This window comes from Anopheles moucheti, chromosome X, assembly GCF_943734755.1.
Source record: "Anopheles moucheti chromosome X, idAnoMoucSN_F20_07, whole genome shotgun sequence".
Classification (NCBI taxonomy): Eukaryota; Metazoa; Arthropoda; class Insecta; order Diptera; family Culicidae; genus Anopheles; species Anopheles moucheti.
In genome coordinates, this window is record NC_069142.1 from 4,224,378 (window position 1) to 4,245,803 (window position 21,426).

The 21,426-nt window shown below is 48.7% G+C and overlaps 5 protein-coding genes across 5 annotated transcripts; 3 read left to right on the forward strand and 2 right to left on the reverse strand.

Annotated features, from left to right (window-relative positions):
- Positions 1 to 454: 454 nt before the first annotated feature.
- LOC128307389 (splicing factor 3B subunit 1-like) lies at positions 455 to 5,918 on the forward strand. Its single transcript, XM_053045196.1, has 6 exons — positions 455 to 564; positions 986 to 1,260; positions 1,333 to 1,456; positions 1,535 to 1,614; positions 1,694 to 1,876; positions 1,950 to 5,918. Exons 1-6 carry the CDS (start codon positions 537 to 539, stop codon positions 5,220 to 5,222), a joined length of 3,963 nt encoding a protein of 1,320 aa, XP_052901156.1. The 5' UTR covers positions 455 to 536; the 3' UTR covers positions 5,223 to 5,918.
- Positions 5,893 to 9,838, reverse strand: LOC128307390 (amidophosphoribosyltransferase-like). Its single transcript, XM_053045197.1, has 5 exons — positions 9,504 to 9,838; positions 9,053 to 9,244; positions 7,045 to 7,903; positions 6,618 to 6,973; positions 5,893 to 6,547 (listed from the first exon to the last, which is right to left on the reverse strand). Exons 2-5 carry the CDS (start codon positions 9,182 to 9,184, stop codon positions 6,053 to 6,055), a joined length of 1,842 nt encoding a protein of 613 aa, XP_052901157.1. The 5' UTR covers positions 9,185 to 9,244; positions 9,504 to 9,838; the 3' UTR covers positions 5,893 to 6,052.
- A 2,563-nt stretch (positions 9,839 to 12,401) lies between these two features.
- Positions 12,402 to 14,210, forward strand: LOC128306787 (bifunctional phosphoribosylaminoimidazole carboxylase/phosphoribosylaminoimidazole succinocarboxamide synthetase). Its single transcript, XM_053044400.1, has 3 exons — positions 12,402 to 12,541; positions 12,667 to 13,128; positions 13,217 to 14,210. The coding sequence occupies exons 1-3, from the start codon at positions 12,523 to 12,525 to the stop codon at positions 14,017 to 14,019; spliced, it is 1,284 nt and encodes a 427-aa protein (XP_052900360.1). The 5' UTR covers positions 12,402 to 12,522; the 3' UTR covers positions 14,020 to 14,210.
- A 2,083-nt stretch (positions 14,211 to 16,293) lies between these two features.
- Positions 16,294 to 18,003, forward strand: LOC128307194 (solute carrier family 52, riboflavin transporter, member 3-B). Its single transcript, XM_053044932.1, has 2 exons — positions 16,294 to 17,561; positions 17,622 to 18,003. The coding sequence occupies exons 1-2, from the start codon at positions 16,431 to 16,433 to the stop codon at positions 17,814 to 17,816; spliced, it is 1,326 nt and encodes a 441-aa protein (XP_052900892.1). The 5' UTR covers positions 16,294 to 16,430; the 3' UTR covers positions 17,817 to 18,003.
- Positions 18,004 to 19,115: 1,112 nt separating this feature from the next.
- Positions 19,116 to 20,851, reverse strand: LOC128307329 (phenoloxidase-activating enzyme-like). Its single transcript, XM_053045108.1, has 3 exons — positions 20,791 to 20,851; positions 19,536 to 20,533; positions 19,116 to 19,211 (listed from the first exon to the last, which is right to left on the reverse strand). The coding sequence occupies exons 1-3, from the start codon at positions 20,849 to 20,851 to the stop codon at positions 19,116 to 19,118; spliced, it is 1,155 nt and encodes a 384-aa protein (XP_052901068.1).
- Between the last annotated feature and the right edge of the window lie 575 nt (positions 20,852 to 21,426).

The window sequence follows — 21,426 nt, forward strand, 5'->3', positions numbered from 1 at the left end:
ATTAAAACAAAGAGTTCTGCTGCGACGTTGAGGGTTTTATTTGCAGAATGAATGTGAAAAGCTCGTAAAATTAAAAAAACTAGTCATGAATTTACGAAGGTTTGATTATATGTGACATCGACTTGTGGGAAATATACGTTGTGAACACAAGCTAACCTATATGCAGCACTGTTGTCAAATTTAAATGCATTAGGTAAACGCAAAAGTTTGTTGGAGTTATTGTATATATAAATGTTACTGATATTGTTTATATAAATTTCTATTTGTATCTCTGATAAATCGCAATCAGAATAACGCAGTTATCGCAGCAGAACTCTTTGTTTTAATATAATTTCAACATTTGACGCAACAGCGTTGACCTGCATTGCTCGCACCTACTGTCAAAGGGCACGGTTGTTCTGTCAATCTGTGTTCCATGCTCCAGCCTGACAGATTGTAGAATATCATTCGAAGGAATACAATAAACAAGATTATAAACGTTTGTTTCTCATAATCGTGTACGGTATTTTATAAGTTAAAAGTGTATTTAGTTTATAATGGATAACACAGTACGCACTCACGAAGGTAAATTACACGTGGGGAAGGTAATTTTTCGTAGCTCAACGACCAACATACTTCGACGTGGGTTTTGTAAACTTCCGGCATCACTTCAGATTATGCATGTTGCTGCAGGAAATTATCAAACCAAAACAACAGCAGCTATATCCGATCCATTAGTTTCTCGTGTTGAAGAGGCTGTGTGATATATTTTGAAACTACTATCCATGCTATTACTACATTTTTCAAATTTTACCAAGAATTATAGGTAAATGTGAAAGATATTAATACCTTCTAATATAGTGCGTCGCTGTCCTTGGTTTCGTTGAGGCTCGAGTCTAAAATCTAGATCCAGAAACTATCTACGAATTGTGAATTCAAAGATCACACGATCGCATAGAGCAATGAAACTGTCAATCTAAATACCTTTTCGTTTGTTTTATTACAGACATAGAATCGCACATTCGAGATTTGCAGGCGAAAAAGAAAGAGCTGAACGCCGAAGCGGCCAAGGATAAGGGAGTAGGTTTGGCCGACAGAGGGTACTTCGACAGCGAACTTTATGATGGCGGCGATAGCGGCAGTAAATTCGAGGGATATGTTACATCGATCGCTCCAAATGACGATATTGACGATGAGGAGGACGAAGGCATGCCCATCGGACGAAACAATCGTCCGAATGGGCACACGGCACCAACGGCACTCCTGAACGAGATGGCACAGGTATGGTGGGGCATCAGTGAGCCTAAGCCAGTTTGGTGGCATTAAAGAATCTTTCAAATACTTTGTTTGCAGGGCGAGGATTACGATCCGTTCGCAGAACGACGCAAGCCAACGGTGGCAGAAAAAGAGGATGAATATCGCCAAAAGCGTAGAAGGTTGGTCATTTCGCCTGACCGAGTGGACCCGTTTGCAGATGGTACGTATATAGCCGAATGCATGAGATTGAACTCACGACTAATGCGTAATGTGTATTTTGTGTGGGTACTAATTGCAGGAGGTAAAACGCCAGATGTTGGTTCACGTTCCTATATGGAAATTATGCGCGAGCAGATGCTGAAAGGCGAAGAAGCAGAGGTCAGTAGATGAGTTGCGATATCCTTGCTGCAGTACAAATGACTTATATGAGAGCGTTCTCTTTTTTCTCCTTCTGTAGCTGCGCAAAAAAATCCAAGAAAAGGCCAAGGATGGATCGTTGAAGATCAGTATGACAGGACAGGCTGCGAAACCAGCACCAGTTGAAACGAAAAAGCGTGGCCGCTGGGATCAAGCGGTCGATGTGCAGTTCGTAGCACCAAAGAAACTAGCCGTACCGGCGACTCCAACGTGGGATGCGGAAGTAAGCAAGCGATTCAGTAGCATCATATAAGAGAGATATCCAATTTAAACGCTTTGTTTCATAATTCTTCCAGAAAACTCCAGCTGATCATCGCTGGGACGAAACACCAGGACACAAAGGCAGCGAGACACCCGGTGCTACACCGAATGTGCGCATCTGGGACGCAACACCGGCCCATGTGTCCGGTGCAGCCACCACACCAGGCCGCGAAACACCTGCAGAGAAGTCGACCCGTCGAAATCGATGGGATGAAACGCCGAAAACCGAACGTGAAACACCGGGTCACTCGTGGGCTGAAACACCCCGTGCCGATCGCGTCTCCAGCGATGGTGTGCTCCTCGATGCCACCACGCCTGCCTCCAAGCGACGTTCCCGATGGGACGAAACACCGTCCAATGCCACACCGTCGGCCATGACACCGTCGATCGCTATGACACCGACACCGCACGGTACGACGACACCGGGTCACGCCACGCCCCTTCTTACACCGGGCGGAACGACGCCCGTCGGACACAAGGCAATGGCTATGGCAACACCAACACCAGGCCATCTCGCTTCGATGACGCCGGAACAACTGCAGGCATACCGGTGGGAGAAGGAAATCGACGAACGCAACAGACCATTTACAGACGAGGAGCTAGATGTATTGTTCCCGCCCGGGTACAAGATATTGCCTCCGCCAGCTGGTTACATTCCCATTCGGACGCCCGCCCGTAAGCTAACTGCCACACCGACACCGATTGCCGGCACGCCGGCCGCCTTTTTCATCCAAACAGAGGACAAATCGGCCAAGTTCGTGGATAACCAGCCAAAGGGAAATCTGCCCTTCATGAAGCCGGAAGATGCGCAATACTTCGACAAGCTGCTGGTCGAGGTGGACGAAGATTCGCTCAGTCCGGAGGAGCAGAAGGAGCGCAAAATCATGAAGCTTCTGCTCAAGATCAAGAACGGTACGCCACCGATGCGCAAGGCGGCACTGCGACAGATTACGGACAAATCGCGCGAGTTCGGTGCGGGTCCACTGTTTAATCAAATCCTGCCCCTGCTGATGAGCCCCACCCTCGAGGACCAGGAACGACATCTGCTGGTAAAGGTGATTGATCGTATTCTGTACAAGCTGGACGATTTGGTCCGTCCGTACGTGCACAAGATTCTGGTCGTGATCGAACCGCTGCTCATCGATGAGGATTACTACGCGCGCGTGGAAGGTCGAGAGATCATTTCCAACCTGGCAAAGGCGGCTGGACTTGCTACAATGATCTCAACGATGCGCCCGGACATCGACAATATCGACGAGTACGTGCGTAATACGACGGCTCGTGCGTTTGCGGTCGTTGCGTCTGCGCTGGGCATTCCGTCGCTACTGCCGTTCTTGAAGGCAGTCTGCAAGAGCAAGAAATCGTGGCAGGCGCGTCACACCGGCATCAAGATCGTGCAGCAGATAGCCATTCTGATGGGCTGTGCGATACTGCCTCATCTGAAGTCGTTGGTCGAAATCATCGAGCATGGTTTGGTGGACGAGCAGCAGAAGGTGCGCACTATCACGGCACTCGCGTTAGCTGCCCTGGCCGAGGCAGCCACACCGTACGGCATCGAATCGTTCGATTCGGTGCTGAAGCCGCTGTGGAAGGGCATTCGGACGCACCGTGGCAAGGGTTTGGCGGCGTTCCTGAAAGCCATCGGATATCTGATCCCGCTGATGGATGCAGAATACGCGAACTACTACACGCGCGAGGTGATGCTGATTCTGATCCGCGAGTTTCAATCGCCAGACGAGGAGATGAAGAAGATTGTGCTGAAGGTGGTGAAGCAGTGCTGCGCGACGGACGGTGTCGAGGCGCAGTACATCAAGGAGGAGATATTGCCGCACTTCTTCAAGCACTTCTGGAACCATCGGATGGCGCTGGACCGACGCAACTACCGGCAGCTGGTCGATACGACGGTCGAGATCGCGAACAAGGTCGGTGCGTCCGAGATCATCAACCGCGTGGTGGACGACCTGAAGGACGAGAACGAACAGTACCGCAAGATGGTAATGGAAACGATCGAGAAGATCATGGCGAACCTCGGTGCCGCCGACATCGATTCGCGCCTGGAGGAACAGCTGATCGACGGCATACTGTACGCGTTCCAGGAGCAAACGACCGAGGACGTGGTGATGCTGAACGGGTTCGGCACGGTTGTGAACCAGCTGAGCAAGCGCGTCAAGCCGTACCTGCCACAGATCTGCGGTACCATCCTGTGGCGACTGAACAACAAATCGGCCAAGGTGCGCCAGCAGGCCGCTGATCTGATCTCGCGCATTGCCGTGGTGATGAAGACGTGCCAGGAGGAGAAGCTGATGGGCCATCTCGGTGTGGTACTGTACGAGTACCTCGGCGAGGAGTATCCGGAGGTGCTCGGTTCGATTCTGGGCGCCCTGAAGGCGATCGTGAACGTGATCGGTATGACGAAGATGACACCACCGATCAAGGATCTGCTGCCCCGGCTGACGCCCATCCTGAAGAACCGGCACGAGAAGGTGCAGGAGAACTGTATCGATCTAGTGGGCCGTATCGCAGATCGAGGACCGGAGTACGTGTCCGCCCGCGAGTGGATGCGCATCTGCTTCGAGCTGCTTGAGCTGCTGAAGGCGCACAAGAAGGCGATTCGGCGTGCCACGGTGAACACGTTCGGCTACATCGCCAAGGCAATCGGTCCCCACGATGTGCTCGCCACGCTGCTCAACAACCTGAAGGTGCAGGAGCGTCAGAACCGGGTCTGCACGACCGTGGCCATCGCGATCGTGGCGGAAACGTGCCGTCCGTTCACCGTGCTGCCCGCCCTCATGAACGAGTACCGCGTGCCGGAGCTGAACGTACAGAACGGTGTGCTCAAGTCGCTGTCCTTCCTGTTCGAGTACATCGGCGAGATGGGCAAGGATTACATCTACGCCGTCTGTCCGCTATTGGAGGACGCGCTGATGGATCGCGATCTAGTCCACCGTCAGACGGCATGTGCCGCGATCAAGCACATGTCGCTCGGTGTGTATGGGTTCGGGTGCGAGGATGCGCTCATCCATCTGCTGAACTACGTGTGGCCGAACATCTTCGAAACCTCGCCCCATCTGGTGCAGGCGTTCATGGACGCGGTCGAGGGACTGCGGGTGGCGCTCGGTCCGATCAAGATACTGCAGTACACGCTGCAGGGATTGTTCCACCCGGCCCGGAAGGTGCGCGATGTGTACTGGAAAATTTACAACTCGCTGTACATCGGCGCCCAGGATGCACTCATCGCGGGCTATCCACGCATCACGAACGATCCCAAAAATCAGTACGTTCGCTATGAACTGGAGTACAATCTGTAGACATATGAGGGTACTTTGATTTGATTTACGTAACTAGCATAACATTTTGATATTGTTTAATTGAATTGTTAGTGCATGGAAGCGTGGGTCGTCGATTAGCGACAACGCGTTATATTGTACATGGATTTATGATTCTGTCACTAGCACAGAATAATGATTCAGTTCATTCTTAGTATGATACCCTTCATTTATCAGATCGTGTTAGATATCGTTGCGTTTGAGATATTCACTCAATAACAACCAAAACTATGTTAAGTAAGCATAGTTTATTAAATTGAACATATTCTGCGTTCTAGCCAATTAGCGATGTAATTTTAAAACAATTTGTATCAAACATTCGAGGAATAAAGTTGCTTTATGTAGGACTCAATTGAACTCAACGTTCCTGAGGTACGTGAAAGTAAAAATTTCGGTGAGAGTAAGTGAAAAGTTATAGGAGTTTATTTACATTTTTATTCTCTCCATGGACATAAACCAGACCGATTATTTCTCTTGCTAGAAGGCGCTGTAATCATGAAGCAGAAATAATAGCTCTGCTGTAGAATAGAATTTGAAGCTTATCAAAATGAAGAAAACATGGCTTATCATAGTTTAATTCAAAAGACCCGGAAACCTCTACAGGTCATAAATAAAGTAACCAATAAGTGTAGCGTAGTAGCCTTAATTGTGCTTGTGACTCATTAAACTAAAGTCTCATTATTTATTGTTCAGCTCAGATCGTACGATTAGATTACGTCACTATGTTCTTACATTGTAAATGCAAAAAAATGTATGTATATATATATATTTATATATATATATAACCACCCAAAACAAATAGCATGTGGTCTCTACCAGTCCAGCTCATCCGGTAGCCCGCCCGGGTAGTCGCCGGTCAGACAGGCGGTACAGTGCCCAACCTGTTCCGGTTTCTTAGCCGCCATGTTTAGCTGTACCGCCTTTTTTAAACCATCCACGCTTAGGTATGCTAAGCTGTCCGCACCGACATACTTTGCCAGCTCCTCTGCGTTCAGCTTGTTCGCGATTAGCTCCTCGCGCGTCGGAATGTTAATACCCATGTAGCACGGGTACAGCAGTGGCGGGCTTGCTATCCGGATGTGGACCTCTAGCGCACCGGCATCGCGTAACAGCTTAATGATCGGACCAATCGTGTTGCCCCGCACGATGGAATCGTCGATCAGGACCAACCGTTTGCCGGCAACGTTCTCCGACAGCGCGCCAAACTTTTTCGCCACACCGAGCTGCCGAAGCCGTGTCGACGGTTGAATGAACGTGCGACCAACGTACCGGTTTTTGCACAACACCTCCGCAAAGTTGAGATTAGCCTTGGGGAATCGAAAGGAGCGGAGAGTTAGCATGGAGATGGAGCCGACGCTAACGCGCTGTCTACTGTACCTCTCGGGCAAAGCCGTGTGCTGCTGCCGTACCGGACTCCGGCACGGAACTGACAATGTCTGCATCGACACCGGCTTCACGTGCCAGCTGACGGCCGCACTGCAAACGCACCGAGTACACCATCTGCCCCTCGAAGATGGAGTCGGACCGGGCGAAGTACACGTACTCGAAAATGCAGAACGCATGGCGTCGATTCTCCGGACAGTCGACGATGTCGATCGTTTTGATGCCGTCACGCGTCAGCTCCACAATCTCACCGGGCTGTACCTCCCGGACGTACCGAGCACCGATCGAGAGGAAGCCGCAGCTCTCACTCGATATCACCCACCCTTCTGCCGGCAGTTTGTCGACCTTTTCTGCAATGTGAAAGAAAACATCGAAGGATCATCACGCTGAGCATTGACAGTTCGTAAGTTCGGTAACTTACCGTGACGGTACGCGCCGATCGTAAGCGGTACGATCTTGCCAATGCATAATGGCCGATTGCCGTACGGGTCGCGTACACCGTAGATTTTGTCCTTGAGCATGATCACGAGCGAGTAGGAAAGCGGTGCGAGCTGCATCAGATGCTTGATGCGCGCCGGCCAGTCCGGTCCATCCACCTCGCCCTCGGGTGGGTTCAAACAAAGCGCCTGCGTGATCAGCTCCGAGTCACTGTGCGTCGACAGTCCGACACCGCGTGACAGCACATCCTTCCGCAGGCTATCACAGTTCACTAGCTCACCGTTGTGTGCTAGCGCGAGCGCACCGTGCGCCGTATGCACCACGAACGGCTGACAGTTGACCTCCTCCGACGCAGCCGACGTCGAATAGCGCGTATGCCCGATGCCGAGATTACCCTTCAGCTTCTTCATCGAATCGTCCGTGAAGATGTTGTTGATCATACCCATGCCCTTGTGCACGTTAAAGTTTTTCGCACAGTGACCCTCGCTGGTCACGATACCGGCCGACTCCTGGCCGCGGTGTTGCAGCGCCACCAGCCCGAGACAGATGACCTGCGCTACGTCAATCTGCGTCGGCCATTCGCCCGTCGCAATCGCACCGAACACACCGCACTCGTGGGTGAGCCCGCTCAGGACAGCGCCCCGTCCGGCACGCTTTTTCCCCAGACCCAGCGGTGCCGTTTGTTGGTGTGGCTGGATCGCAAGATTCTTCATCGCGGATGCTAGCGGTGCACTGCTATTGCTGCGGCAGCAACTACCGGTAGAGACCGGCTCGTGGACCTGCTCCATTTCCGGGTACTGCTGTGACGTGTGTTCCATCTCCCTGTCGTCTTTCTCGCAGTGCTAAAACAAGCATAAGACAGCGAAGCAAATTAAAAATCTCGCCAGCCAGGCTACGGATAATGAAAGTAAGGGCACGATTGTTATCGCATTCAATCACTTTCACCGGGCCCTGCATCTCTTCTGCACTGCACTTTGAAAAGGACGACAAACCACAAACAAGCGGGACAAAGAATCAGCGTCAGCGTACAACCCCAACGCGCTGTACTGTTTCCGTGGGACCCCAAGGGGCATGGAACCTAAAGGCAAACAACATCGCTACCCGGGCTAGCGGGCACCGACTGTTGTTTGTTATTGTTATGCCCCCTTCGAGTGACCTACTCGAATGCAAGGATCCGCTCACTATCACCGGGCCCGGATACGCGCTACACACGTTTTTCCAGCTGCTTTTACGCTCGATGAGTTCAGGCCGTGCGCGCGTTATCAGCGCTAGCAACGAACGTGCGACGTCGACGGATCCTATCGCGTTCTTAATCGGTTCGATTCACGCTGAACGTCGCCCAATAGGATGATTAAGCAGCGAGAAGAGGAAGTGAAGAATAATACTTATAAACACAAAACATACCCAACAACAACACTGTACAGCTTTACCCATTTCTACTGCTGGCTGTTTGGTGATAGGTTTAGGGCCCTGTACCTATTACGCTGAATCGATCGAGATTCATCAAGAGATGCTGATTAGAAGGCGGCTCCTGTCGGTATCGATCATCAGCATAAAGTTTGATATTAATGCCCTCGTTGACTTGCCTGTCTGCTGCCCCCAAAAGTTGACTATTCTGACTTGGGTTACAAGTGGGATACCTTTTCATCATAGTTGAGGTTTTGTAACTCTTCTAACCTACCCCTCCCTTAATATCGCCATCTCCAAAACATCTCCAAACACTGCTAACTATTGCTAAACTTCGAAACAGGTACGTCAACCAATTAACAGTCTAAAGCTAACCTAACTTCTACAATGCCTCTTAAAAGACCTTTGTTTATCTGAAGAGAGCGATAAAAAAACCTTAAAAATGGTTCACGTGCACGCTGCGCACCCGGCAATAGTGTGGCGATAGGACGGGCCATTCGCTATGGCACTGGACAGGACACTCAACTGAAGGCCGGCTGTCCAAGTGAAGATATTCTGCAACCACTAGTTCCACTCACACTCACCTTGTGCACGTGTATTCCCGGGTAATGGCAGGAACGGTGTGTGCGGTTTCGGGGACTTTTTTGGTGCTGTTTGATTGTGTAGAGTGTTGGTGCGTGTAGAGTATCTCGCTTAAGGAAGGTCTGGCCCAACATGCAACCGGAACGCTAAGGCAACGGGGGCTGAATGTGCAATGGTAGACACTTTCGATCGATCTGTACCGGGGACCGGATTTTGCACCGGAGAAGACGGGCACGGAACAGGACGCGCGACGGTGGGACGAAACGGTAGCGGTGGAAAGAGCGGAGTTAAAAGTAGTGTAATGATTGTTGAAGATCGTGGCTCTTGATTGTATGCCAGCGGTGGATGCGGCGTGTGCTGTGCGTTCCGTACTGCTCACGTAGCCGTCCGCAATGATCAACCGTGAATAGTAACTGATTTATGATCGTTCCCATAGTCACATTTAATACTTACAAGCACTGGGACCCGGGCGCTGGGTTGCGAAGGCGCGCACGCTTGCACGCGGGCCCTCGAGAGGGTTTTGCTGTTTAGGATGTTGATAGATGTCGCTCGGGGCCAGCGCGAGCGTTTGCTTCGTTAGTCTGCGTGCCTTCGCGCGATCGTCTGCACGTACGCGCGATGTGACCCCGCTCTCGCATGCACGCAACACCGCACGATCCATTCGCTTTCTCGCTCTCGGCAGCTCGGCTCGTACCGGTTCGCTTCAGGCGCTGTTTAGCGCGGTCAGCAGATTCTGCGGCATTCCGCCACAGACTCCAACCAAGCCGCGAAAAACGCACAAAACGCGCAGCGCTATAGCGGTGAAATAAGCGCGCGATCGAAAGATCCATGCAGACACACCAACACACGCTCGGTACGCACGAAACGGGTTGGTTTCACGTGTGATGTTCCGAGCAATGTTATCCCCTCGGTAAATTTGGGTTGGTGCGGGAAGATGCCCGTGTAACCGAAAGTCTCCGCTGGCTGATGCTAATGGTTTAACGCGGATTGAAGACTTGCTGGGAGGAGAATAAATCAAGAGATGCTTTATAGATACACATAGCCAAACACAAACAGCCCGGATCGGATACATAATTTGGAAGATTCCTTAGGAGTCGCGCAATTCCCTAGCAACACTGATTAGAGCGTGAATGCTAGAAGGTGAAAGAGATAAAGATTATAGAATGATGGAGAAATTTGGAATTACGACACGAGATGCAACAATAGGGTCAAGAATAGATTCCAAACGATGGGGAGATACTATCTGATATCTATCTGGACACTGCACTGCCGAGAATTTGTTTCATATATTGTAGTAATGTTTCTCCAAGTATCTCACATTTTAGCTGATATTGACATTGATGTACTAATGTTGGAGATTGCTATCACTTTTTCTATTTGAATTGTACAAAAGCAAGGTATTGAAGAATGATCAGAACTTTTCAACATTACCATAAGCGTGATCTGAGTTAGAATTTAGTCTGGGCCATCCCCATAAATATTAAGTACGAGAAAAACAGGAGCAGAATAATAGAGCAAAACATGCAAGAATTTCTGGACAATTGCTAAGTTTTGCGTCATAACAATACTTGTAATCTGATTTATTGGAACAAAATTGTAATGAAACGTAAATACCCATCAGTTGCCCAGCAAGTAAATAAACAAACAACTCCTAAAATATTTTTTCCCCTTAAATGTTGACTCATCCCACATCCTTCCAAACCCTCCGTGACAGCCATTAAAGACAATGCATGGAAAAATATTATTTTCACTTTCGATGCGTTATCAGCACCATACTTACCGCATCGCTTTATTTAACCGGTCGATCACAACAAATCCTGTTTGTTGCCGAACGGCCCCAATCGTAGCCCACGGTTTCAAGGCTACGCATTGTGGAAGTGCGTAAGTGCGGATGAAAGGAGGATTCGAAATCAAAACGTAAATATTGTTGTTCGGTACAATCGCTTCTTCTGCCGAGCGGTGCACTTGCCGGGCGGTAAACAAAAGTACGACGAAGCGTTCGGTTGACCTAAAAATCGGGGAAGGCATTTCTGATTATTTGTATTAGAGTTGAAGGATCGGGCAAGGTTACGGACGGTGAGGGTGAAAGTGATGATTAAGGCTGTTTGGGGTGACCTAAAAACAAGCACAAGGGTCTTAGAGTTCTAAGTTGATATTTTGTGCTTCCAGCACTGACATACGCCTCTGAGATATAGGCCTTGTCCATGAAGTCCTCTGACCCACAATTTTCATATAAATGTTCGGAATGTAAATATTGCTCAAGAATTAACTGCGTACTTACTCACTAGGTTCTGGAGTATATACAGAGGTTAGTCAGACATTTACTAGAGAGGTGATCCTCTCAGTCAGTCATATAGCAAGAGAGGTTATCCAACAACTCAACAAAATCAACTAAGTAATAACGAGTAATAAAGAAACTCCAAGGGGACAACTTGGAAGACAAGAAATTGATAGACTTCAAGATGGACAGATTAAGTTCTGAATGCTGCTAAGAAGAAGCTAAAAGAGCTAAGAACCTTGAAGGAATTTATTTCAGATTTAGGAAAGAGCGTATCTATAGACATTATTAGATAGTTGATCAAAATAATCGAGATGATTCCAGCACACTGGCAGCTCTTCTTGAAAACTATTCTACGAGTACTCCACAAAAAATCGATTTCCAGCTCGCGTGCAGTACACATGTGCTCGGACAACGACAACGTGTCAGCAGTTCGGCAACGAGATTAACCGCGATTGGCTACAACTTGCTTAATCACGAAATTAACTCCAACCATCCTTCCGGTGCCCCGGCAGCCATGGCAACGTACCGCGACACCTATCGAACCGCGAAGGGGAAGAACTTGCTGGACGTTCCTTGCATATGGGTACGTCGATGTCGGAGATTACACACCCGAGACCAGCTTACAAAACAACTTGTTGTTCCCAAAAGCCAACCGCGCGTTGTTGACCCTTGCAACAAATTGTTTTGATACGGTCACGTAAGGGAACGGAAGAGACGATGGACGTTGCCGGGTCGCTTAGCATTCAATCCGCTCATCTTGACGTGTGGACGAAAGCCGGCAATGGATGCGCGGAACCCATGTTGACAGCGAAGCGATGCGATTTCCGCGCTAATAAAGTCTGGCACCAACACTGCTGTAGGTTAGGGCCCGCAAGAGGGATGATCCGCCGTTACCACTACACGGTGGAGTTGGGCAAAAGCATGGCTGATAACAGGGAGATTCCAGCGTCGCGCACCGGGTACGACCAACACTGTGCAATCGGCGTGCAAGTGTGTTTGTGAAAGTGCGCTCGGAACGGGTTGGTTCCGGGCGCGTTAAAACGACGTCGGTATTTAGTGTGGTGAAGCGTCGTACGCTCCCTGTATTTGGTGACTGATCGTGCTTGAGGCAAGTTCACTTTGCAGCTCAAGGCCATCGTTTAGAATCTCATCCACAGCCAAGGCACAAATCTCACACTTTCCCCCACCAACATGGCAACCGTCACGGAAGGTAAGTTAGGCTTTTATTTGGTTACCAGTTTTCGTTTGTTTCGTCTATTAAAATCCGCTTTGTTCGGTAATAAACCCTATCGCTTGCCACACGATCATACGCACACATCCACACGCGCGCATCAGTTGGAGGCGTCAAGACCGACAAGCTGCTGATCGAGGGCAAAACGAAGCAGGTGTACGATGTGCCAACCATGCCGGGTTTCTCGATCCTGCTGAACAAGGACCGCATCACGGCCCACAACGGTGTCCGGGCGCATGACCTTGAGGGCAAGGCGAAAATCTCCAATCAAACTAACGCGAAGGTGTTCACACTGCTAAACCAGGCCGGTTTGAAGACCGCGTTCGTGCGCATGATTTCGGACAACGCGTTCCTGGCACGCAAATGCGAGATGGTACCGATCGAGTGGGTGACGCGCCGTCTCGCGACCGGTTCCTATCTGAAGCGCAACCCCGGCGTGAAGGAGGGCTTCCGGTTCGCACCGGCCAAGGTCGAAACGTTTTTCAAGGACGATGCGAACGATGATCCACAGTGGAGCGAAGAGCAGATTGTGTGTGCCGCCTTCAAGGTGAACGGTGTGACTATTGGTAAGGGCAGAAAATACTTTATTGTTTTGTGAGAGTTTGCGATGCTTACACAAACGCTTTTGTTGGTTGTTCAAACACACACACACAGGTCAGGATGAGGTGGACATTATGCGTCAAACGACCGCACTGGTGTTTGAGGTGCTGGAGCGTGCCTGGGCCACCCGGGATTGTGCATTGATCGACATGAAGATCGAGTTCGGCGTGGATGCGGACGGTCAGTTGCTGGTGGCCGACGTCATTGATTCGGACTCGTGGCGTCTGTGGCCGTCCGGCGACAAGCGCCTGATGGTGGATAAGCAGGTTTACCGCAATCTCGCTAACGTTACCGCGGCCGATCTCGACACGGTAAAGCGCAACTTCACCTGGGTGAGCGACCAGCTCGATGGGATGGTTGCGGCCAACAACCATCTGGTCGTTATCTTGATGGGAAGCGCCACCGACAAGGAACACTGCGAAAAGATTGCAAAACACTGTAACGCGCTCGGACTCAACACGGAGCTGCGGGTAACGTCGGCACACAAGGGCACGCAAACGACGCTCCACATGGTGAGCGAGTACGAGAGTGTGCTGAGCGAGCTGGTGTTCATTACCGTCGCCGGCCGTTCGAACGGGCTCGGACCGGTACTAAGCGGCAACACCAACTATCCGGTGATTAACTGTCCGCCGGTGAAACCGGAAAACGTCAACCAAGATGTGTGGTCTAGCCTGAACCTACCGTCCGGACTGGGATGCGTGACGGTTCTCTACCCGGAGGCGGCCGCCCTTCATGCCGCTCAAATTCTCGGCATGAAGAACTTCATGATCTGGAGCAAGCTGCGTGTGAAGCAGCTGGACAACTACTCCAACCTGATTCTGGCGGACAAAAAGATGCGCGGAGTGCGCCAAAACTGAACACATCCCATAACCTACCAAAATGCAAGCTCGCTCGAGCTTCCATTGCTATTAATGATTTATTGTGCACCGTTAAATTCTATGCTAGAATAAATATCGTATAATGTTTATAATACAACTCAGCACGTTTTGTCATCGCTGTTAATCACATCTTCGCCTGCCAATCAACCCGGACAACAATCAATTTCAACAAACATTCGAAGGAGGTGACCTTTAACTGCAATAATCAAACAGCGTTGCTAGAAACCGCCAGAAGATAGAACTATTTAGTTCAAGGGCTTTGAACGAGTAACGAGTACCTTCACAATAAGCTCCGAGGGGCAACCTTCATCGACGAGATACAAACAGCGCTGGAAGGAAAACAAAATTAATGAGATTAACATCAGAACTTCTGAAGACTAGGAGTTTATTGTCTATGTGTTTCGCTAGTTAGCTATATTAAGATTTTAGAATAGCAGCCGAGATGTCATAACAATATAAGTTACCCCATAACGGATACAAATGTTTCATTCAAGCGTCGATCAGTTTTGGTTTTCTTTGGAACTAGGAAAGAAATTGTAGTGCGCCTCAAGGTAGGCAATGGAATGTATGCGCCTAAAGGTAGGCAAAGGTAGGCATGTACAAACTGTTGATAAGTTCACTCATGCAGTGGTAAGATAAGGTTGTTAACAACAATTGTTGTTGAGTCGGCTTATAGAGTCTTTGAGCCTTCCGACTTCAATCGTCTCTTGCTGTGAATATTCCCAATTCCTATAGTGCACCCTGTGCAATGGTAAAAGTTTAATGATTGTGGAGCTTTATGCGCAAGCATCTGGGATTGAATGCCAATCAATGACAAAGTGCATACTTAAAGCGCAAGATGAATCGTCTAGAACTTGAACTGAATCGGTAGACACACAACTGAGCTGCAAGAGCTTGAAAAATATCGAGCTTATAAAAGGCCAAACGATTCGTCGCGCAGTCTACGGTTTAAGTAACTCTGTACCTAACCAGGCGTGAAATATCAAGATACTGATTACCGTTCCCTTTTACCATGCAATGTAACTGCCCTGACTAATCCACGCCTACGAAGGCCATTACGTCTGCACGCTAGCAGAGCAAGCTCACAGTACTGCTTGATACTCGCGGCGAGTTTCTGTTTCTATCGAGGCACTGGTTGTATTTGTTTAATATTTTGCCTCAGTTTGCCCATATGCGTCTTACTTACTTTATTGCAAACCTAGGTACTGCTGTTATACATCTCACGGTGGATCAGTGCAGATATTCTAGAGGTCTCGAGAGGCCTCGTAGCAGCAGATGGAATATTCGATGTGGATTCCTTTGAATATCGTAGTAATGCTCAGATGGAGATAGTTGTAGATGAACGAACCAGTGGAAAATAGATGTGTGAGAACTTAAGATATCTCTCACGTGTGGACACTGTGTACTACCGTAAATGAACTTCATACTCCTAATAGCACCAGCAGGCTAATAGCTGTGGGAACAGCATGTCCACAGCACGATTGTATTACAATGTGGAGAAAATTAATTGACATTGAATGGCAGTTACCGTGTTTATCTGGAATATGCCTGCGCCTGATAAGATACACCGCGTTATGGAAAGGTGTACTGACGTGTCTAAAAGCAACAAAACAAACTCCGAGACAGGCTGTGGTGTAATAATTCATTACTGACAATAATTACAATAAGCCAAGACTGTGCAACACAGTGGCGCAGATACGTCACCATGAAATGAATGAGCCTCTTCCTGATTGTACTGCTACTAATGATTTCTCCGCCAGATTCAAGAACAGTCTTGAACCCAACAATTCCGCGTGCGACATCATCGATCGGTTCGAAGCACGACCAACCTTCGAAACGAAAGCAGTCGCGAATCGCGAACCACTTTACGCATACCAGCAAATCGGTAGCATCCTTCGCACTGGGCAGCTAGTTAGAAGAGGCTTTCCCAACGCCACCGTACGTGTATGTACCGTCCTATTAGCGAGCAACAATTTAAGCCGTAAAAACTCGGACTCGCGCGTCGCGCGCTATTCGCGACCGGCGATAAGAATCACATTGATCGAGCAATTAGTCAGTCATCTGTTGGTACTGGTGCGGTGCGGATATAGACCTGCAACGAAGCGCGCCGCTGAAACTGAGATCTATTCCTTTAGCTAGAGTTTTTTTTTAGATTGATTTGAAGTTTGACTCCATACAGATGGGGGCAAGTCGTTGAACTTAAACCTGAAGATACGGTGGATTACTCTTTTGCAGCCCGTAGGTGTAGTTTGTTGGATGGTTTGTTTACGTAGCAGCAAGATTAGTCGTGGAGACGTCGTGGATTCGTGGAGCATTGCACAAAGAAACTGCGTATAAAGGGCGGACATCTCCCTGAACGTTTGGTAACTCTGAAGTACAAAGGCAAAACCATGAGGAAGAGGCTGTACATGCTGTGCGGTATCAACAGTGAGCGAAAGCTGATTGTAGACCTGCTTGCCATCCTGTTCGGGATCGGATCCTGGCTCGGCATTAACTCGGTATACGTTCAGTTGCCGCTCTTAGTCACCAATGCACCGGAAGGATGGAACTTACCCTCGTACCTGGTAGTCATTATACAGTTGGGCAATATTGGCCCGATCCTTTACACGGCTGCGTTACGTATCAAGTCCTTCCGGGACTCGTTCCTCATCATTGCGCTTCTAGCGGTTGGTTCCTGCGCAGCAATGGCGACCGCCTTCGTGTACGACCAAAGGGTGCACGTGTTCGGTGAGGAGCGATCGGTGCCACTCTTCATCACCGTGTTCGCCTTGTCACTGGTTGGATGTACCAGCTCGGTACTGTTCATGCCTTATATGGGCCGCTTCAAGGGTATCTATCTCATCACCTACCTGATTGGCGAAGGTTTCAGCGGGTTTGTGCCAAGCATAGTGGCGCTGATCCAGGGCGTAGGTGGAAATGCCGAGTGCATACTGGTTAATGGCACCGACCCAGCAGAACCGCCCCAGTACACGAGTCATACGCCGCCACCACGCTTCAGCACTCGCCCATACTTTATCGTGTCGTCGGTAATACTGGCGATCAGCATGGTGGCGTTTGTACTGCTCGATCGACTGTCCATCTGTCGCCGAGAGTATGCAGCTGTTTCGATCGGAAATGGTAACAACTACGCGTATGAGAAGAGCACACCAAACGATGAAGAGTGTAGATCTCAGCCGGAGAAGTCGTCTACACCTCACAAGGATTCACTGGATCGCACCAACTACCTACTGCTGATGGTGCTGATCAGCATCATGTGTCTGTTTGGTAATGGTTTCTTCCCTAGTGTACAGTCGTACTCCTGTTTACCGTACGGTAACGTAGCCTACCATCTGACGGTAACGCTCAGCAGTATGGCAAACCCAGCCGCCTGTTTCCTTGCGTTCTTCGTCCAGCGAAACTCCATACGTTCGATCGTTGCCCTGTCGGTAGTGTTTGTCCCGTTCGCAGCGTACGCTCTAACTACTGCCATCACTAGCCCAGATCCACCTCTTATGCACAACGTGCTGGGAGATATTATGGTGGTAAGTAGAGAACTAAACACTTTCTTTATATCCATATCTCATCTTGGGATCTACTTGCAGGTTGCCTGCTGGACGTTACTGGTTGGTTTAGTGAGCTACATCAGACTAGCCATCACGACACTACTACGCTGCGAGGGAGGACAAACACTGGTCTGGGTCGGAGTAGCGTCCCAGCTCGGGTCCTTGATTGGCTCACTACTGTCATTCACGTTGGTCAACTATACCGATACGTTCGAGCAATATTATCCATGTTGAGGACTGATATTATTTTTATAGCATTTAACGATGGGCGGCACAGCAGAGCAAGTAAACACTGAGCAAATATTTATATATGTCCATACACAATGTTTGTGGTAAGCTGGCCTTGACTGTTCAGAAGATTCCAGAGCCAGAATGATATAATTTTCGTGATATTCATAATGAAAACGAGCGTCAACAGAGCGTCAGCAATCATTCTTAAGTGAATAAAAACAAAAAGTTTAAATATTAAGACAATGTGAACTTATGTGTTTAATAGAAAGGCAATGCCTTGAATCTCTAGTAGTAGCTCAATCTCATAAATGCAGTTATCATTTTTAAATACCCATCATTTAGCTCTTTAGCACTGATAAGCTCTGCAATGTTGTAATGTTGGACATTTTCGGGAAGATGTCGCACCCCTTGCTCCCCTTTCTCACATACTTAGACGCAGGCACGTATGAATTAATGGGCGTTTTAGACCTGAGGTATATAATTGGTATAACATATTTAAGACAATCTAAGCAAAGCTCTGTGAGTAAAAGGTTCTCTATCAAATTGCTAGAATTTAATTGTTAGATTAGAATGAAAACAGCAGTAAGAGATAGGTCCATGGTATAATGTTTTTGTGTTCGGTCTAATACACCGAAAATCAATAATAATTCTAAGAGACCTTTTTTTTGGTAGATTATAGACGACGGACTATTAAAACGTTTGCCTTACAAAACGTCTGATGGAGTACCTTCTTACATTCCTATGAGTTTTGTTCTTGTTATCCTTTGGTTCGTCTGGAATGTTACAGTGAGACATTTGCTGATTATCGTTCTGCCGGAGGTTGTGGCCTATCATCAGCAGCCACCAGAGGTCAGCCGAGTACGCGACCCAGCATGCGACGAAAGAGGACAACAATTTGATAATCGAACGCATTTAATTCCTTGTTCCAGAACGAAATCGTTTTTTTTGCTGTACGCGTGCCCAACAAGTTACGTTAGTAGATGGAGGGGAAAATATTCGAGTATTCTAGAACGAGTATTGAATTGATGTCGCCATGCTGGATGCGGTGCTTTTTATGTGTTGAGATTGATAATGCTCCGGAGTGCTCAGATGGTGATGTGGGTTTTGTCTCCAACTCGCAGCCTCATCGACGAATCCGATCCAGACTTTAAGTAGACAGATGTAAGTTGTTACCTCCATTACTACGGATAGATTATTGACAGATCATTTACAACTGTGCAATTGCATTACACGTGAATGGCATGCACTATCTACCCACGTATCGTCAGCAGAGCAGCCGCTATCGTAATCGTAGCACTTGGCTCAATCACTGATAGCCTTTATTACTGCTGATATCCATTTGCGTAGTCCACCTACCCGTACGTATACGCTGGGAATGTCCAGCCCCTCGACGTTGATCTGTAAAAGCATTCAGAGCAGCATCAATATATTGCATACTAGCGTAGCTTGTCAAATATAAGTCTACGTAGAAATGTGTTATTGTTTTGGGCAAATAAAACCAATAAATTCTTCCCTGGAGTTCCCTCCCCTGATATGTCCCTTGCTGGTTGCTCAAGCTTGCTAAGTCATTTATCAGAGATCTCTTCATGACTCTAATGCCATGCAAGCGCTTCTTTAACGCTAGGGATTTTGGACTTATATTGGCTTAGGGGAAATAGTCAATTAAACGGCTATCACAGAGATAAGGACAGCCCGGAACACGGCGTTCAACCATATACGTACCTCAGTTTGGATGTATGTGCGTAGTCCAAGCACATGGTATTTGCCGCGTACGTTAGCAATTGCAGGACCACCGAGCGTGCCGGTGCAGTTATCGTTGGCAGATTCACGCGCGCAGAAGCTTTTCACCTGCAACCGTGCGCCATAAGGTCGCACAAGCTCATTGCAGGTGTCTATGCTGATCAGTTCAAGCGGTTGCAGCCTGCTACGACTAACACGACCGTGCGACTCTGTGCGCCGTTGGCATACGTGTGAGGTTAGCTTGAAGTTCTCGAGCCGGTAATCTTCCCGGGGCAAACAGATGGGTCGAATGTAGTCGGACAACTGGCGTACGCCCCCATCCGCCAGACGGATCAGTGCGATGTCTTTCTTTTCATGGAGGAAGACCGTTTCTATGCCGAACCGTTGGGTGCCGTTGGCACGCTGGACCGCGAGGCTGGTACGGTTGACGTTCGTTTGACGACGCGTTGGGATGTCGCCCAACCGGACGCTCGTAACGACCCAGGTGGGATGCGAATTGTGCACACTGGACACGGTTGTGAGCACGTGCTGTCGGTCGATCAGGATGCCCTTGCTTAGTGTACGCTTCAAACCGGTGCTGGTTTGTGATCCGCCATGTTCCAGCACGGCTATCCACGGGAACCCGTCCACGCCCGGTGAAAGAATTCCACACTCGTCCTCTGTCTGCGACTCTACCGTTACCGACTCCGTTACGGGTTGATCGAGAGTAGCTGATTGATGCGTTACATGTTCGTTCGTAGCGTTACTGCCGTCCGGCACAAGCGGTTGGTTGTTGGAATGTTTACGGCTCCATGTAAATGATGATATCGGACCCGCTGATGGATTCATGCCCGACTGTACATCGGTGTCATCTAGTGCCGAAATGAGTCGCTCATTCTGTTGCATCGTACGGGGATTGAAACGGCTCCGAAAAAATACTGGAAAGCTGTTCGTGCCATTGGAGTTGTCATGGTTCACCGTGAGGTCGTCGGTGCAGGTGACTAGAACGGAGTACCAAATGAGCAAAAGGAGAAGCAAAAAAACAACAACAGAAACCAAACATGAACAAGCGCACTACATTTGCTACGTTCCAGCACCAGCACCACAGTAAACTAACGTTGCGTTGCTCACAAATACCAGAAAAAAAAACAAGGTAGATGACGATCACCAGCCACGACCTTCAATTAATTTTGTGTTTATAAATTTCTCCCCATACAATGTCAACGATACACCGTGCTCGCTATCGATCGTTACTAACCTAGCGGAAAGTAAAAACACAGCAGTATGGTAAGGTAGCCATCGAGCCGTAGTGCCTTCATCGTTCCCGGCGTTGTTGACGTCGTTCGTCGTATGCGGTGTAGCTGGTACTGTGGTCCGACCGGCCCAACTACGGCCCATAGCAGTGCCCTCTTTTTTTGCTGTACCTCCTGGTGTTGATAAAGCTGCATTCCGGGACGCGTGATTAGATTCCACGTACAGTTGTCTGCGTGGTGATGGCTTGCCCCCTTATTGGTGCTGACCACTGTGACCTAAAAACTTCAAGCATCACATCGATCTACTGCTACACTTTTCCCTTTTTTTTCTTTTTATACACTTCGCAAGACTCACGCAAGTCTGCGTCATTACTTGACAATTGTGGGCAAGTAGCAATGATCGGTTGATACAGTGTGGTGGAACTGGTGGACAGTTCTACTAAATGTTCTTAATGAACAAAAAAAACTTATCGCTTCTTGCTTTTTCGACAACTCAAATAGATTAAGTTCACAGAGCATCATTCGAGGAATGCTGAGCTTGAGGAAGTGGAGATAGAATTATTTTCAAGATTAAACCGAATCGTAGTTGGGTAATCAGGCAGAGATCTCGCCAAATCTCGCACAACTCAAAGTCCGCCGAA

Coding starts and splice junctions, on each gene's coding strand:
- LOC128307390 (XM_053045197.1), bottom strand. CDS start 9,184: ATGTTGGGCCAGACCTTCCTTAAGCGAGATACTCTACACGCACCAACA. Junction 7,904..9,052: donor CGGGAATACACGTGCACAAG/GTGAGTGTGAGT, acceptor TGCTTGTTTTAG/CACTGCGAGAAAGACGACAG. Junction 6,974..7,044: donor GATCGGCGCGTACCGTCACG/GTAAGTTACCGA, acceptor TTCACATTGCAG/AAAAGGTCGACAAACTGCCG.
- LOC128306787 (XM_053044400.1), top strand. Junction 13,129..13,216: donor GGTGAACGGTGTGACTATTG/GTAAGGGCAGAA, acceptor ACACACACACAG/GTCAGGATGAGGTGGACATT.
- LOC128307389 (XM_053045196.1), top strand. CDS start 537: ATGGATAACACAGTACGCACTCACGAAG. Junction 1,261..1,332: donor TCCTGAACGAGATGGCACAG/GTATGGTGGGGC, acceptor CTTTGTTTGCAG/GGCGAGGATTACGATCCGTT. Junction 1,457..1,534: donor AGTGGACCCGTTTGCAGATG/GTACGTATATAG, acceptor TACTAATTGCAG/GAGGTAAAACGCCAGATGTT.
- LOC128307194 (XM_053044932.1), top strand. CDS start 16,431: ATGAGGAAGAGGCTGTACATGCTGTGCGGTATCAACAGTGAGCGAAAG. Junction 17,562..17,621: donor TGCTGGGAGATATTATGGTG/GTAAGTAGAGAA, acceptor ATCTACTTGCAG/GTTGCCTGCTGGACGTTACT.
- LOC128307329 (XM_053045108.1), bottom strand. CDS start 20,851: ATGAAGGCACTACGGCTCGATGGCTACCTTACCATACTGCTGTGTTTT. Junction 20,534..20,790: donor GTGTTTTTACTTTCCGCTAG/GTTAGTAACGAT, acceptor ACTCCGTTCTAG/TCACCTGCACCGACGACCTC. Junction 19,212..19,535: donor GCACATACATCCAAACTGAG/GTACGTATATGG, acceptor ATGCTTTTACAG/ATCAACGTCGAGGGGCTGGA.